The following is a 19,611-nucleotide window of genomic DNA, read 5'->3' on the forward strand; positions in this document are numbered from 1 at the left end:
GCAGTTTCCTTTTGCCCGCAGGAAATCTTCCTCTTTCTCTACAAATGCTCACTTTCTCTGAAATCACCAGGAACCAGTGATTAAAAACATCATCTCCTGCTGAGCAAAACAGCTTAAATCAGACTAATGTGGTGTGCTGGTCTTAGCTGGTCAGCCAAGGCTGGTTTTAATTGATAGTTTTCATCAGGTTTGCCTGGAAAACTAGATTAAACATCCAACAAAAAAAAAAAACAGAGAACAACCTTGAGTTGGTTTAAATAGTTCGTTTTTCAACATTTCTTTTTGTATGAACAGCTGTGAACCAAGAAAAAAAATTATATGTATATATCTATCTATCTATCAAAAAATCTTAAAAACTGTCTTTAAAAATACTGCTACAAAATATATGATATATAATATAATAAAGGCCTTATACTATTTAATAGAATATATAATATATTTTAAAGGCATTTTCAACAGAAAATGTATCAATAGAGAAGAGAAATCTAAAATAAAATAAAATAAATCTATATTTAAAATTTAAAAAATATATATATTAATATAAAAACTGCTACAAAATATGCAATAAATAATATACAAAATTCAATAATAAATAAAATATAGATACTTTTTATTAAGCTAGTTTCAGCAACATTAGTTTAACACTAGTCTAACTTTATGGACTACACTAAATAAAACTGAAAGAAATTGTAATGCACAAACACTAAAAATGACAAAAACTACATTTTAAATGTACAACATTGAATTATAAATTAAAATGATAAAAAAAGTTTTGAAATATAATATTAATTACTGAATTACTATTCATTTTGATAAAAAAAACTATAATCGTATCACAATAACACTAAAATAACACTGGGGTGAAACATACAAAACCAGCCAAGAATATGATGAAGTCATATTTCACTTTCTCCAAGATTGAAAATGAGAATTTTTTGCATTATGACATGCATTTTATTACAATAAGTGCAAATTGCCAATGTCCTAATGTTACCATTACTGTAATACGAAGTCATAATAATAATAATAATAATGACATTTAAGTCTTAGAACATTATGGTTCTGTCTAAAATTTATGCTCATTTAAACAGAAAAATCGTTGTATTATAGTAAAGAGAATCACCATTGAGAATAATGGGAGTTATGAAGAAAACTCAAAAGAAATCATTTCAGTAATGAGAACTTTGGGGGAAAACATGCTTAACTGTCATAAAAAATAATGCATATGTAGAACAAATCTTAACAAGCTTCATTTTCTTGCACAATATGGTTTCTTATTTCTTTCTTTCGAACTTCATCACTAAAACAAGCTGCTCGATTACTGCTGCTAGCGCAAATGCATTAAACAAATAGTCTCTGTGTCTATAAACAAAGAACATAATAATATACATTATTTAGAAAACACCAGTGAAAAATCCCTAGTACAAGGAAATCTGTAGTGCTGATATGATTTGTTATCATGTCCTTGTTTCATTCAGCCCTGGATTTTTAAAAATCCCTGAGGTTTTTCTTCAATAAAGCGGAGCTATTAGAGATGAACTATTTTCAGACATTTTACAGTCAGACAATGGAAGCTTTCAGTAAATGCTCAAAGCACATTTTCCACAACAGAACATGTTTTATAGGACTCCTACATGTATATTGATGTTCCGCAGTGGACAAAAGATCTGCTGTACAAAAACAATAATTCACTTAATAAACACTTTGGGCACAACAAACTCTTATGCAGCCTTCAACTTGTGTTCAACTGATCGTAATTCATTTGAAATTGTGAATGTTTGCTTCAGTACACATTTTGTGCACTGAGGAATAGCACTGCTCATCATTCTCCGTGCCAGCTAACAGGGAATGTTCTCAAAACTTTGGCTAATGTTCTGGAATGAAGGTATGAACAAATATTCTTCCAGTAATAATAAAGAAATAGCTCACCCAAAAATGAGAATTCTGTCATTAATTAATCACCCTCGTGTTGTTCCAAACCCCGTAAGACCTTTGTTCATCTTCAGAACACAAATAAAGATATTTTTGATTAAAATCCGAGAGTTTTCTGACCCTGCATAGACAGCAACGCAAATACTACGTTCAAGGCCCAGAAAGGTAGCAAACAAGTTGCAGTGCATCCAGGTTCTGTGGCAGAATGGCAGAAAAATAAATACTACTAAAAGTGCATAAGTACTATGTTCTTCTGTTCTTCGCAAAAAGGTCTTAAGGGTTTGGAATGACATGAGGGTGAGTAATAAATGACAGAATTTTCATTTCTGGGTGAACTATCCCTTTAAAAGGCTATTCGTTCACAGCTGTCTGAATTTTAATGACAAAAATATTAATGTTTTTCCTGAGACTTAAGTTTTAATATTTTTTTAAAACATTATCACTTACTCCTTGTTATTTACTTACTAACTGTTTTTCTTGATAATGCAAATATTATGGAAAGTTACTTTTTAATATGCTCTAAACATTCTGAAATGTGAAGTAAGTCATTAAAATTTGTTCAAAGTACCCTAGTAAAAAATAAATATATGAACATGTATTTAAAATACACATATTGCATGCTAATTATACTACAAATACATTTACATCAAATACATGTACTTATTTAAAAATACCCTGCAATTGTTCTTTTAGTATACTAAACTGGTATATTTAAAGTCTGCTAACTTGGAACAAATAATTTTGTATTTAATGCACTTCAATTGTGCAGAAGTAGTGCTGAAGTCTAACTAAAGATCAATGTAAGTATATTTGATTGTGTTAAATTGGAACTATTGCAAGTATCCTTAAGGTACACTTTAAATATTATGTCAGAATGCCAGAAAAAACGTACTACTAAAAGTACATAAGTACTATGTTCTGGGCCTTGAACATAGTGCTTATCAGAAAGCTATTGGATTACATAAAAAAATATCTTAATTTGTGTTTCGAAGATGAACAAAGGTCTTAAGGGTTTGGAATGACTTGAGTAATAAATGACAGAATTTTCATTTCTGAGAAAACTATCCCTTTATTAGAATATCTGTTGTCTGTGTTTTAAAAAAATAAAATATTAATGCTATTTCTGAAACATTTAAGTTGGACATTAATAAACGTTTTTTAAACATTCTCACTTACTGGTTGCTTTTTTACTTACTAAATGTTTTTTCTTGGTAATGCAAATTATTATGGGAGTGTTACTTTTCAATGTTCTCTAAATCTTCTGAAACTAAGTAAAAATACATTTACATCTTATGCACTTCATAAAAATACCCTGCAGTTGTACTTTTAGTATATTAAACTTGTATATTTAAATAAAGTAGTACTAAAAGTACATAAGTACTTCGTTCTGGGCCTCGAATATAGTACTTGCTGTCTATGCAGGTTCAGAAAGCTCTTGGATTTCATAAAAAATATCTTAATTTGTATTCCGAAGATGAACAAAGATCTTAAGGGTTTGAAATGACTTGAGGGTGAGTAATTAATGACCAAATTGTCATTTCTGGGTGAACTGTCCCTTTAATAGGCTATTTGTTCAAAGTTGTCTGTGTTTTAATAACAATATTTTTATGCTTTTTTCTGAAACATTTTAGTTGGACATTAGTCTAACAATTTTTAAACATTCTCACTTACTGTTTTTTTTTTTTTTTTTTTTTACTTACTAAATGTTTTTTCTCGGTAAAGCAAATTATTATGGGAACGTTACTTTGCAATGTTCTCTGAACCTTCTGATAAAAGTTTTACAAAATTTGTTCAAAAAACACTTTGCTAATGTTCCCATTAAGTTATCAAAAGGTTAATTTTGATCTGAGAAATGGTTTAAAAAACATTAGTTCTTGGTTATGTGAATGTTCCTTTTTATTATTTTGTAAACATTGCTGGAATGTTACTTTTAAATGTTCTCTGAACATCCTGAAACAAGTAGTAACAATGTTCTAATGTTCTTATTAAGGTGTGAAAATGTTTTTTTAAACCATATCAGAGAACATTCAACAATAACATGTGTTCATATTTATGTGAATGTTAGAGAAAACATTCCATTTTATAATTTTGCAAACGTTGTTGGAATGTTGCATTTCAATGTTCTCGGAACATTCTAAAACATATAGTAAGCACTAACATTTAAAAATATGTTCTAAGAATGTTCTAGTGTCTTTAAAACACTTTTTCATAACTTTAGAAATTTTTTCTTAGAACAAATTTAATTTACATTCTTAGAACATAAATGTATTACTTGTTTCAGAACAATCAGAGACTATTCAAAATTAACGTTTCCTTAATGTTTACGAAATAGTAAATAGAAACATTCCATTAATGTTTTAACCTTTTAACTAACCTTTCCAGTGTGTTTTCACAATGCATGAAAAGAGGTAGAGGTAGTTAAAAACTATATAAATCTGTTTGTTTGTTTCTTTTTTTGTGTGCAAATGACTAATTGTTTCATTAGAAAAGGCTAAGCTCTTTGCAGCTGCATTGAAACTGCAATTTGGACCTTCAACCCGTTGAGTCCCATTGAAGTCCACAATATGGAGAAAAATCCTAAAATGTTTTTCTCAAAAACCTCAATTTCTTAAGACTTAAGAATGAAAGACAAGAACATCTTGGAAGACATGGGGGTAAGTAAAGCATCAAGAAATTTTTAATTCAGGAGTGAACTAATCTTTTTATGTTTTCTCTAACATTTGCATAACCAAGAATTGTTTTTAATCCATTTCAGAGAACAACAAAAATCTTCAAATACAACATAAATCATGGATTTTACTCCTAAACCACATCTTTGCTCTATGTTTCTGATGCATTGGTGCTAAATAAGCTTCCTGGATTTATCAAGAAGTAAAAAAAGAGAAATTAAATCATCACTAATTCACAATTAAAACAAATTCTGAAACTTCCAAGCTTATGCATGTGATTGCATGTGAAGGCAGCAGTCGTGCACATTGTCTACGTGTGTCATAAGTCACAAACTCTTTCAGACGCTTCATGCTGCAGTTGGAGTTTGTTCAAGTTATGCATTATTAAAAAGGGTAAAAACGATGCACTTTGCTGAGCACACAGTACAAGACCATTTACTTTCAAGTGCCATCAATGGACAAGTCGCTAATATTTGTCTACGCTGAAGCTCGACCTGAAAAAACTAGCCTTGGGGAGCGAGAATCGCACGTTCACTTATTTTGTACAGTGGAAAGTCACTTCCTGCAGGGTGTTTATTTATCCTTGACTTTATGCCTTTGTAGATTTACGAATGTTTCGAGAGCACAAAAGCGAGCGCTGCAGAGTTTGAGTGGAATAAGTTACTCACTGAAGAGTAACATGCTGGCATTGGAAGCCCCGAGGCGGTTGGAGGCGAAACAGGTGTAGTTGCCAAAGTGTTTTTCTGTGACGTTGGTGAAGAGCAGCAGGGAACGTGTCTTCTCGTTTTTAATCTTCAGCGTGTTATCGCTCTCCACCGGCCTGAGAAAGAAGCAATACGACAGATCACACGTTAGGGTAGGCGAGTTGTCACATACATCGGTATGTGCTGCTTCCATGGGTCCCAGCATCTGTTTGGCTTACTTTGTTAATGTTAGCTTACCTTCGGTCATCCCGGTACCATTCGAAGGATGCGGTGGGAACCGCCATAGCTTCACAGCGCAAGATTGCAGTTTTTCCTAGCTGGGCGGGCATGTTCTTTACGTCTGTGATTACTGGTGGATCTAAAAAACAAACAGACAGTGTACAAAATTATATTTTAAAACAACAATTTATTGATCTCAGCATCATCTCATTTCAAACCAGGAAGCTGCTATTTTTTACTAACTAGATATTCCTTTAAAAGTCAGAATTATCATGTTAGAATCATGCAAAAGTTTTACTTTTAAGTATGCTTTTAATTGTACTTACACTACCAAGCCTGCATTTATTTGATCCAAAGTAAAGTAAAAACAGTTAAAATCTGAAATATTTGTACTATTTAAAATAACAGTTTTTTATTTGAATATATTTTAAAATGTAATTTATTCCTGTTATTTCATATTAAATTTTAGCAACAATACTCCAGTCACATAATCCTTCAGAAATCATTGTAATATTTTGATTTGCTGCTCAAAAACATTTATTATTATTATTATTATTATTATGTTGAAAACAGCCGAGTAGTTTTTTTCCCCCCAGGTTTCTTTGATGAATAGAAAGTTCTGAAGAACAGCATTTATCTGAAATAGACATCTTTCATAACATTATGTTCTTATCATCACTTTAGATTAATTTAAAGACCCTTGCTAAATAAAAGTATTAATTTCTTTCCCAGAAAAAAAGAAAATAATTATATTGACTGTTGAAGTTTTTAAATGGTATAGTATATAATGTTACAACAGCTTTTTATTTCAAATAAATGCTGATCTTTGGATCTTTCTATTCATCAAAGAATCCTGAAAAAAAAAATGCACTCAACTGTTTTTAATTTTGATAATAATAATAATAATAATAATAATAATAATAATAATAATGTTTCTTGAACAGCAAATCAGCATATTAGAATAATTTCTGAAGGCTGAAGAGAGTAATGGTGCTGAAAAATCAGCTTTGAAATCACAGGAATAAATTACATTTTAAAATATATTCAAATAGAAAGCAGTTATTTTAAATAGTAAAAATATTTCACAACATTACTGCTTTTGCTGTATTTTGGATCAAATAAATGCAGGCTAGGTGAGCAGAAGAGACTTAAAACATTGAAACATTGTTTGTATTGTATTAAAAAGCAAATAAAATATTTTTTTTATAAATTGCATGATGAAAACCAAAATGCAGAGGAGATTTTTTTTCATGAAACCATGATATACAAACTTTATAAAGTACAGGAGTCCTAAAAAGCCATGTATTGTTTTTTATTATTATTAATATTATTATTATAATATTAGACTTTTCAGTAGTACCAGTTTACTTTAAAAATAGTTTATTGATAGTATCATTCTTTTTAATTATTTCGATTATATTTTTATATAGTATATATATATATACATTTTTATGATTTTTGTCGTAAAAATGTAATTTTCTATTGTACTCAAGCACAGCAGGAATTCCCTGAAATAGCACTTAAATACAATAATGAAGTACAATTACTCAAGTTCTTTAAACCCTGTGGAGACAAGAGGAGATGATGAAAAGATAAAGAGTTTAATTCTATAGGCAGCTGATCGCAATCCAATTTATGCTCCCATTACTCAATCACAGAGTGTTCTGAAACACTCCTAACAATCTCATTAGGATGTCAAAGTGAGTTGCTGACAGGAGCAAAGCAGCTCGACTTACAGTTTACTGTGACCTTGACGCGGCGAGTGTCTGGCGGAGCCACACCGTTGTTGGTGATGCATTCAAATTCCTCCGACTGATGCCGCTTGATTTCTGTGATTTCCAGAAATTCGCCTTCGCTCATGAGACCGTCTGTGAAGACAAAAGACGAGAGGGGTGATTGAATACCGGCGGCGTGGCGCACAATGTCATACGTGAGTGTAATTGGGTTGGTAGGTGTTCCAGAAACTGCAGCATTGTTCCACATTGTCATGGTGAACAAAAAAAGGCCCGAGGACACGGCAGCAGGAACCGCGGGAACGACTCTCCTTATTCATCATGTAGCGGACGCTTTTTATCCGAAGCGACTTTCGGTCGGTGGACCACAAGGGACAGTCCTGCTGGAGTAACCAGCTGTTGAATGTCTTGCCCTGGAGCGCAATGGTGGCACGGGAATTGACTGATCTTTAACCACCACACTTCCTCCTCTAACACAACTAAACCATTTCACCACTTTTACATTTCACCCAATGCCTAAAAGTTTATTTCAACAGCGTTCAAGGTGAAGTGTGTCTTTTCTGAATTTCTAGTGGCACTGGATGAAACTGTCATCTGTTTATATAAATATTAAAAAAGCTGCCTTTTAGAGAACTTTTAGAACTTTTTAGAAAACTGCCCAGCAACCACGGAACATCTTGTAAACCACATCCTAGCAACCACTCAAAAATGTTTGCAACTGATGACATTTAATATTTACTTTTATTCACATTATTTAGGAAACAATTTTACACTTTCTATCTACATGTTGCCTATCTTAGCAACTACTCAAAACACCTTAGCAACAGCCTACAAACAAGTTAGAACTTCCTAGCAACATCCAAGCAACCACTCAAAATACATTAGCAATTGCCTTGCAACCACTTAGAACACCTAGCAACTCCCTAGCAACAACATTTTAGCAACTATTTAAAGCTTACAAATCAGTTAGAAATGGAACTGCCTAGCAACTTCCTTAGCAAAAGAACCTAGCAACCACTCAAAACACTTTAGCAACAGCCTACCTACAAACAAGTTAGAATTTTATCGACTGCCAAGCAACTGCCTATCAACTCCCTAGCAACAGTTTAGAACCTAGAAACCACTCAAAATACCTTAGCAACAGCCTTGTAACCACTTAGTGACCACCTATTGACTCCCTAACAACAACATTTTAGCAACTATTTAAAACACCTTAGAAGCAGTTTACATACCTGTAAAAACTTCTTAGCAGCTGGCAAGCAACAACTCAGAACCTAGCAACCACTCCAAACACCTTAACAATAGCCTATAACCCAGTTAGAACTTTTCAGCAACGGCCTAGCAGCTCCCTAGCAACAATTTAGAACCTAGCAACATCCAAGCAACCATGTAGCAACTATTGTAAACATCTTAGCAACAGCCTACAAACATGTTAGAACATCTTAGCAACTGCCTAGCAACTCCATAGCAACAATTCAGAACCTAGCAACCACTCCAAACACCTTAGCAACAGCCTATAAACCAGTTAGAACTTTTCAGTAACGACCTAGCAACTCCCTAGCAACAATTTAGAACCTAGCAACATCAAAGCAACCATGTAGCAACAACATTTTAACAATTATTTTAAACACATTAGCAACAGCCTATAAACATGTTAGAACATCTTAGCAACTGCCTAGCAACAATTTAGAATCTAGCAACAGCCAAGCAACAACTTGAAACACCTCAAAAACAGCTTTGCAACTACTTTGAACACCTTAGCAATCACCTAAAAACTCTCTAGTAACAATTTTAGCAACTATTTAAAACACCTTAGCAACAGCCTACAAACAAGTTAGAAAATCTTAACAACTTAGCAACTTAAAATCTTAGCAACTCCCTAGCAACAACTCAAAACCTTAGCAACTCCCTAGCAACAACTCAAAACCTAGCAACATCCAAGCAACCACTCTAAACACCTTAGCAACAGCTTTTCAACCACTAAGAGCACCTTAGCAACAATCTACAAACAGGTTGGAACTTCATAGAAATTGCCTAGCAACAATTTAGAAACTAGCAAACACTCAAAACACCTTAGCAACAGCTTACAAACCAGTTAGAACTTTTTAGCATCAACCTAGCAACTCCCTAGCAACCCCTCAAAACACATTTGCAACAGCGTATAAATCAGTTTGAAATGCCTAGCAACTCCCTAGCAACAATTTAGAACCTAGCAACATGCAAACAACTGATCAAAACACTTTAGCAACATCTTTTCAACCACTTAAGACACATTAGAAACTACCTAGCAATAGTTTTTCAACCACATAAAACACCTTAGCAACCACCTAGCAACAACATTTTAGCAACTATTAACAATATTTTTGCAACAGCCCACAAACAAGTTAGAACTTCTTAGCACCTGCCTTGCAACTCCCTAACAACAACCAGAAGCTAGCAACCCCTCAAAACACCTTTGCAACAGCATATAAACCAGTTCGAACTGCCTAGCAACTCCCTAGCAACAATTTAGAACCTAGCAACATCCAAGCAACTTCCTGAAATACCTATCAACAGCCTTGCAACCACATTTAGAACACTTAACACAAAAACCACCTAGCAACTCCCTAGTAACTATTATGGACTTAGCAACATCCTAGCAACCACTTGAAACACCTTTGCAACATCAGTCAACATCACTTTGAATAAAAGTCACAAAATGACTTGCAAAGTAGGAACATAAACTGTAAGCGCTTTGAGTGTCTAGAAAAGCGCTATATAAATGTAACAAATTATTATTATTATAAATTGGTAACCACCTAGCAACCATTTTGAACACCTTAGCAACTACCTAACAACTACATAGAACACCTTAGCAACCACCTAGCATGACTTAGCAATCACATTGACCAGAAGATTGTTTCTATCTACATGCCTTCTCATTCTAAGCATTGCCAAAGCAAAATCCTAGCACCCAATCATTAAACCTTAGCCATCTAGCAATTTCCTAATCACACTGAATGGTAAAATATCTTTCTGTCTATCTATATACCTTCTCTTTGCAACTGCTTAGCAACCACTCAGACGACCTTAGCAACAAGTCAGAAATCACACAGACACATTAGCACATGTGCACCCCAGCAACCCCTCAAAATACCTTTACAACTACCTAGCAACTGCACACAAAACTCCAGCAAGCACATATCAGTGCAGAGCCTATATAAAGGCTGCTGTCAAACGGCACAGTCCTTATATAACCTTCAGACTTCACATCTCAAGAAGTTACACTTAAATAATAACCTCCAGACTTCACATCTCAAGCTACACTTAAATAATAACTTTCAGACTTCAAACTCAAATACATGCAATGAATTTCCTTTCCTACTTATGTTTGCAGATCTGTTTTGTGTTTCCAGTGGAGCAGAAACCACATACTTCACCTTGATTAAAATTAATTTCAACAGAATAAAATGTATTTATTTAACAAGAGCGGAGGCACTCTCAGATAAAGATCACAGAACGTGTGTTGGGTAATGCGTCACTGAGCTTTATTTACCGGCCATAGTGAACTACAAAAAGACTGTCTTGCACCTCTAAGGCACTTCTTCCCCTTTAGTGAGACGGAAAAGACAACAACACAAATCTGTAGTGACAAGGACAAGGGTGAGGGTGGATTTGCCTCTGTGTGATGAAAGCGGCTGTTATTAGTACAACAATGTGAGTTGTAAACTTGCAATTATGAGAAAAAGTTAGAAATGTGAGAAACTCGCAATTGCAAGAAAAAAAATCAGAACTGCAAGATATAAACTCACAACTACGAGTAAAAAAGTCAGAATTGTGAGAAAAAGTCAGAACAGCAAGATATAAACTTGAAACTACGAGAAAACGTTAGAATTGCAAGATATAAACTCTCAATTGAGAAAAAAATTTAAATTGCGAGATATAAACTTGGAACTGTAAAATGTAAACTCAACTGAGAAAAAAAGTCAGAATTGCGAGATATAAACTCTAAATTGTCAGAATTTTTTTTTAATTTCCAGATATAAACTTGGAATTGTTCAAAAAGTCAGAATTGCCAGATATAAACTCATTTGTGAGAAAGTCAAAATTGCAAGATGTCAACTTTAAAATTGCGAAAGCAATTGCGAGATATAAACTTGCAATTACGAGAAAAAGTTTGAAAGTGAGAGATTCACAATTGAGAGAGGCATGCAGGTCTGATTTGCAAGACAAAAATTTACAATTATGAGTAAAAATGTCAAAATTGCAAGATATAAACTTGGAATTGCGAGAAAACAGAATTGAAAAGAAAAGAAAATGTTAGAATTGTGAGATATAAACTCAATTAAGAAAAAAGTCAGAATTGTAAGATAAACTTAAAATTGCGTCAGAATTGCGAGATATAAACTTAAAATTGCAAAAAAGTCAGAATCGTGAGATATAAACTTAGTGTTGCGAGAAAAAGTCAGAACTGCAAGATATAAACTTAGAATTGCGAAAAAGTCAGAATTTCAAGATAAACTTAAATTTGCGGAAAAGTTAGAATTACGAGATATAAACTTAAAATTGCAAGAAAAAGTCAAATTTGTGATATATAAACTCATTTATGAGAAAAAAGTTAGAATTGCGTGAGATAAACAGCATTGCAGGACATAAACACAATTGAGAAAAAAAGTCTGAATTACGAGTTTACGTCTTTTATATTTCTCAGAACTGTGAGTTTAATCCCACTATTCTGATTTCTTTATATTAGAATTGTGAGATAAAAAGTAACAATTATCTTTTTTATTTTTTGTCCCATGGCGGAAACAAGCTTTCATACATTGCTTGCTTGCCATGCTTGCTTTGTTGTGCAACCATTTTCATCTATTACAGTCAGAACGGCACACAAAAGTCTTTGTATCAACCAGAATAATGCACTTCTTAGCAGTTTTTCTTTGGCTTCAGCCAGTGGAGAGACGGAAAACACAAAGGCAAACCACACACCTTTTAATTCACAACCGCCGGGACTTGATTCCACAAATTCTGCACCTTTTCTAATTGAAGATTATTCCAGAGGATTATTAGCACAGCTACTGAACTGGAGAGGATTATTTGCAGCTGCCGACGCCACCGACCGAGCGCGCGCTAGGGTTTACAGCAATGTTATTCACTCATTCCATTAGCGTAATAAATATCGTTCCCCCGTGATATCTTCGTCAGGCCGCCTGAACACCCGCTTCAACCCGCTGAGGGGGAAAAATCATCTTATCCTGACAAAGAGGGTTTACAGGTAAAGAGACTGGTATGTCTGGAGCTCTTCGAGCTGAGATGCTTACTAAGTAGACGCTATTTGTATTTATTTCTCACAGTTGTGACAAACGCATTCCCATGTGGCCAGACGCATTTGTGCTCTGCTGCAGCTGGAAAATATCAGTCAAATGACAAAATCAGCTTTAGAAACACATTCGAATGGCTGGATGGAATCAAACAGGGACGCCTACTAGATGTAGATACATGCTAAATAATGCAACAAAACAAAACAAAACAAAACAACAAAGGTCACAGGGTCAAGTATCTATCTATCTGTCTATTTCTATTACACTGACAAACTATGCATTATTATAAAAAAAAAATTACAGTTATATAACCATTATATTATTGGAATTTAGTTTATTTTAAATCAGTTTGTTACATTCTGCATTTTGAAAAAAAAAAGAAAAAAAGAAAAGCATTTTCTTTAGAGGCCTCTGAAAAAAATGTTTTTTTTTTTTTTTTAGCATAAATATGAAATTTGGGGCAGATGCTGATATTTATGTGACCAAAAAATAAAATTAAATTAAATAAACAATGAAATAAAAGAATATATAATTTATATATATATATCCAGAGGCCCAAAATGAAGATACATATGCAATTTGGGGAAGATGCTGATATTTATGTGACCAAAAAAATAAATAAATAATAAAATAGAAAAAAAAATCAAATTCCTTCAGAGGCACAAAATTAGCATAAATATGCCATTTTTGGCAGATGCTGATATTTATGTGACTAAAAAAAAAAAAAAAAAAAAAAAAATTTCAGAGGCCCAAAATTAGCATAAACATGCAATTTGGGGCACATGCTAATATTTACGTTACCAAAAAATATAATAATAATAATAATAATAATAATAAATGATTAAAATAAAATAAATTTTATTTAGAGGCCCAAAATGAGCATAAATACTCAGACGATATTTGTGAGACCAAAAAAATAAATAAATAAATAAAATATAATAATATTTATTTTATTCAGAGGACCAAAACGAGCATAAATATGGAATTTGGGGCAGACGCTGATATTTATGTGACCAAAAAAATAAATAATAAAATAAAAATAAATAAAAATAAATAAATAAAAATAAAATAAAATAACTGTTTATTCAGAGGGCCAAAATGAGCATTAATACGCAATTTGTGGCAGATGCTGATATTTATGTGACAAACAAACAAACAAACACATAAATAAACACACACACATATAAATAAAATAATATACATACATATATATATATATATATATATATATATATATATGTGACCAAAAATAATAATAATAAAAAATAATAATAATAATAAATAAATAAGTAAATATAAAGAGGCCCAAAATGAGCATAAATATGCAATTTGGGGCAGATGCTGATATTTATGACACCAAAAAAAATTTTTTTTTAATAATATTTACTTTATTTATAGGCCCAAAATGAGCATAAATATGCAATTTGGGGCAAATGCTGATATTTATGTGACCAAAAAAAAAAAAAATATATATATATAAATATATATAGATATATAGATAGATATATAGATAGATAGATATATAGATAGATATATAGATATATAGATAGATATATAGATATATAGATATATAGATATATAGATAGATATATAGATATATAGATATATAGATAGATAGATATATAGATAGATAGATATATAGATAGATATATAGATATATAGATAGATATATAGATATATAGATAGATATATAGATATATAGATATATAGATATATAGATAGATAGATATATAGATAGATATATAGATAGATAGATATATAGATAGATAGATATATAGATAGATATATAGATATATAGATATATAGATATATAGATAGATATATAGATATATAGATATATAGATAGATATATAGATAGATATATAGATATATAGATAGATAGATAGATAGATAGATAGATAGATAGATAGATAGATAGATAGATAGATAGATAGATAGATAGATAGATAGATAGATAGATAGATAGATAGTAATAATTAATAAAAAAAATTCCTTGTAATGCAAATCAATGAGATCTTTACAACAGTACATCACTATTTACATAAAAAAAACCCCATAAAACTCAGTTATCACTGTGGGTTTTCAACAAAGTTTTATGTTAATCATTATGAGAAATTTAAGTATCACATCTGCGTATCAAATCTAAGTCGGCTTTATAGGGTTAAAAGGCATTCTCAGTTCAAATCTGCATCTCATAACGCAGCTATATTTCAGAAATCACATTAGAGAGGGTTTAGACTGCACAAAGGTGCTCAGTGTTCACAGGAATCAACCGTCATCCTGTTAGGATTACATCTACATTCAATAAGACGCAATAAATGGTTTGTGAGGCTCAGAAAGAAGATCTCCTGTGTCACCTTGAACGACATTGTAACCAGCCCTCTGTCCTTCATGTCTGTGGACACTAACATGAACATGTTATAGATTGATCTAAATGCGCATGTCACAGCCTGGATGTTCCAGTTAACATGTACTGGACAGAATGTGTGTGGGTGGTCTGTCTAATGAATGAAACGGACGTGTGGAACGCGTGATTAATGCCCGTTTCTATCCTCGTAGACACGAGTGTGAGATTGACGGAGTGGGCGTGTCACCTGTCAACGGCGCGTCAGGTGTGTGATTGTGATGTCATCGCACCCTACAGTGTGATGTACAGGTCCAGATGGCTTTGTGTTTCTCTGGCCGAATCTACACGCCCAATTTCTCGCCCGGCTGCTGGCAACCACTAGCTCCACCGCAGTGACTCGCACTGAATAACAATGTGGCTCGTTCTGCCTCGCTTTACGCCCCTCTCTTTATTTCTGCCGTGCCGGTGGGTTATGAGGTGCAGAGGAAGTGCTGAGTGGGGGAAAGCGCACACTGAAAGATCTGCAGACAAGCTATGACTTCAATTATATGCAGAGTAGGAGTAATTTTATATCAGGATAATGGTATATGTCACAGTGTGGTCATTTTTGCTGAGGCGTCAATGGGAAAAAACATTTTTTATTTTGTGGTCTCATGACAATTACACATATTTACTTATTTTTTTTTATTTATTTATTTATTAAAATTTATTTATTTATTTATTTACTGAAAATTTAAAGAAATATGATGGACACAAACCAATAAATCAGATTATTCATACTGACTCAAAGCAGCCAAACAAATATTAGATATATTTATATTTTTATATATTCACATATATAACCATAAAGTATACATTTAAATTTAAATAATAAATAAACTTTTTTTAATATTATGGTCTATTTTCTGCATTACGGTAATAAGAATTCACAGGGGGAAAAAGGTTCTTTATTTGTGAATTATGGTTTCAGTTGTGTGTACTTGTAGATCATGATGTTATGGGTTTGATTCCCAAGGATCATTTTTGTCTGGCAAATGGAGAACTGCAACTAAAACCTTTTGAAATATATAACAGGCATGTTCTCAACATCATTTATAAGATTCAAAAGTGGTCACAGGATGAATTTGATATGCATGTGAACACCAGGCGTAAAAGACGACGTGCTTGGCTGACCGTTTGTGAGCGGATCACTTGATTGTGTACAATAAGCACACAGATATAGCAAGTGTACACTACACGGACACACTAGAGGTTTAGTATCTGAACTCAGCTGCTCTATTCATGTGTCCCTCTGGCCTTTCCAGACGGAGGGACCTTTGAGTTGATTTTAAAGGACTAAGGATCAATTGAAGAATAAATGACAGTAAATGATGATCCCCACCGTCCTGTAATCATATCGTGAAAAGATTAAATAAAAATGCCCTCTCCTGTTATACGTTTCATCACAAGCACTCCAAATGAATGCAGCTAATATCAACGATAATGAAAGTTATAAATAGCATGTTAATGATAACCGCGATTATTAATATTGCGGCAGGAATGATAATGGTGACGAAGATGATGATAGCACATGTTGACAATTATCACCCTGGTTGTGGCTGTAATTATTTATAATGAAATCTGAGCTGTAAATCACCAAGGCTATGTTCATAATTGCATGCTACTCTTACTGTTTCTCCAATATAGTGTGTACAGTATGCACATTTAATGAAATACCTGCAAGTATTTAGCCAGTATTTTTTTTTTTTTTAAATACTGTTTGATTAAAAACATTTGAAAAATGTCTTAGATATACATGGACACAATTACATGCAACATTTTTTTTTTGCTATGAAGCACATCCAAACACAATTAAATGATTTTTGTGGTAAAAAAAATAAATAAATGCATAATGCATAAAGAAAACAAAGAATACTATACAAACAAAAAAGAAAAATAAGTAAGATATTATATTTTGCATAAATAAAATATAAAAAAAATCACAATTAATGAATATTTTGCATATGAAGTGATGTGGCTAGATCTTATGAAAAAAACTTTTAACCACAAAATCAAAAAGGAAATAAATAAATAAATAAATAAATAGGAAATTTTATTTTGCATAAATAAATCAAAAGCAGCAAATATTTTGCACCACAATTAATTAATATTTTGCATAAATAAAACACAAATATTTTCATAAATATTTTGCATAAAAAAAATCTTATGAAAACCTGGTCACATTTAATAAAAATAAAATTTACATAAATTAAAATAAATAAAGAGACGAAAGAAAGCAAAAGGAAAAAAATTATAAAATTAAAATGTGGCATAAATAAAATATGTCCAAATAAATAAATAAATACCTTCTGCATAAAGATATAAAAAAACAAATATTCTGCATCATAGTTAATTAATATTTTACATAACATATTAGGTAATGTCTCTAAATCTCATGATTTTTTTTTACCACAAAATAAATAAATAAAGTTAAAATTAAAAACTTAAAATTTGCATAAATAAAACATAAAAAAACAAGTGTAAAGTAATGTGGCTAAATCGCAAGAAAAAATATTTTACCACAAAATGAAAAGGAACAATAAAATTAAATACAAAATGTAATTTTTCATAAATAAACAGACTGAAAAAAAAAAAATATATATATATATATATATATAGCATAAAAATAGAAAATCTCATGAAAACCTGGTCACATTTCATCCAAAAATCTTAAATAAATAAATATATTAATTAAAATAAACAAATAAATAAATAAACAAATAAACAAACAGAAGAATGAAAGCAAAAAAAAATTATTAAAAGAAAGAATTAATTTTGCATAAATAAAATAAGTAAAAATAAATGTTTTGCATAAAGAAAACAAAACATAATTTAGCACCATTGAGATGGTTTTTTTCTGCAATTGTAAAAAAATGTTGAAATACAATGAATAAATGTATAAATGCAAAAATATTAAATTATTATTTTCTCTACATAATGATATAGTTTTAGCATTACAGTAATGAGACTTTACAGTAAACAGATTAAAAATGTGGATAATTGTGATTTTATGCATTTTCTTTGTGTTCCTGTTTCACGTTCATGATAAGTACACATGTTCAGAACACAAAAAAGCTGCATAAACAGTATCCCACAATGCAATATGCACAACTTGACGTTCATTTGCAGTAAAACAAACAAAAATGACAGAAAGTACTCACATTTGAAGTCCTTCCAGGTGATGGTCGGCTCCGGTCGGCCCACCGCCAGGCAAAAAAGACTGACGTCATCGCCTTCATTCACCGATTTATCCTGCGAGATGTTCACTATCCGGGCCGGCACTGCAAAAGAGATGTTTAATTATGCTTAATGATAACAGAGCGAATATATTAAAGCTTAACTGATGTCAAAAATCAGCCTTAGTTTAGCCGGAGACGTGTTGTTTGTTTCAGGCTTTATAAATGATTCCAATCAGCTGTTTTGGCCTAAATTCCCAATACAGAGGGCAATGCATAATGCAGGACGGATAATGAGTCGGCCCTTGAATTTAAATGGCCTATGATCAGAGCTTTAATGAAGATGGCCACAAATTTGGCCTGCGAGGCATTCTCAAGCAGTCCATTTTTCAGGTTTCTAACGGGGCGAAATACTTCCGACGATGAACTTAAGATTGGAACCAAAACCGATCCGTTGCTGTTGGAAGAGTGACTGGGGGGTGTAATTATTTTTGCTCATATCGCGCTAAGACTAAAATTGAGGGCACAATGGCATCGAGCAAATATGGTCATCTGTCTGCAGATAAAAGCCTGTGTTTGGCGAGATGGTTCTGGCCCGCCGGTTGGCCGACGACGTACTTGAGATGCATTCTGAACACGCTTCCCCGTCTTTGCTTTCATATTTTCAAGGAAAATTCACAGCGCACGGCGCGATATACATAACAATTGACAACTTTGAGCCGGCGGGGTTGGACTAAAGGGAGGGATGCGAGTAATCCATCAGCGGATCGGTCTGCTGCCGATAAATCACGTCGGTCTGGATCGCTGGACCTCTTACTCATGTTGCTGTTGACGTGACAGTTTGCACGGCCTGCTTCCCGCCCCGCGCTGACGGTCAACTAAAGGCCTTCTGGAAGATTACTGAGCATAACCACCCCTCTGATCCTGATTACGTCTGTGTCAGCCCCTCTTGTTTCTTTGGTACTGGCATTGCAGGAATTGTTCATTTAGAAAGCGTGCAGTTGTTTCTTATGAGCTCCATGGCAGAGAGAAGAACATCTTGGCACATGTTGATAATTATCACCCTGTTGTGAATATAATTATCGGAGCTGTAAATCACCATGACTATATTCATAACTGCATGCTACTCCTACTATTACTCCTACAGTTTTTATTCATGCAATAAATAAATAAATAAATAAATAAATAAATAGATGAAAAAAAGCAAAAACCTGGTCACATTTCACCACAAAATTAAAAGGAAATAATTTATTAAATTAAAATTTGGCATAAATAAAATATGTATAAATAAATAAAATACCATTTTGCATTAATAAGACAAAAAAAAAACTAAACATTTAACCACAGAATCAAAAATTTCATTTTGCATGAATAAAACACAAATAAAACTAATATTTTCATACATATTTAGCATTAAAAAATGTGAAAAATCTCTTGAAAACCTGGTCACATTTAATCAAAAAATCTTAAATAAATTAAATAAATAAATAAACAG

The 19,611-nt window shown here is 32.4% G+C and overlaps 1 protein-coding gene across 1 annotated transcript in view; it reads right to left on the reverse strand.

Moving 5' to 3' along the window:
- Window positions 1-19,611, reverse strand: part of LOC141342499 (igLON family member 5-like) — a 233,104-nt gene that overhangs the window by 7,354 nt on the left and 206,139 nt on the right. The window contains exons 3-7 of the mRNA XM_073846958.1: window positions 18,907-18,983; window positions 18,102-18,221; window positions 7,261-7,392; window positions 5,543-5,663; window positions 5,270-5,421 (exon numbers count right to left, since the gene is read on the reverse strand). Coding sequence (XP_073703059.1) covers window positions 5,270-5,421; window positions 5,543-5,663; window positions 7,261-7,392; window positions 18,102-18,221; window positions 18,907-18,983 — 602 coding nt within the window. The remainder of the gene's footprint in view (window positions 1-5,269; window positions 5,422-5,542; window positions 5,664-7,260; window positions 7,393-18,101; window positions 18,222-18,906; window positions 18,984-19,611) is intronic.

The sequence above is a fragment of the Garra rufa genome, chromosome 9 (assembly GCF_049309525.1).
Source record: "Garra rufa chromosome 9, GarRuf1.0, whole genome shotgun sequence".
NCBI classification, from domain to species: domain Eukaryota; kingdom Metazoa; phylum Chordata; class Actinopteri; order Cypriniformes; family Cyprinidae; genus Garra; species Garra rufa.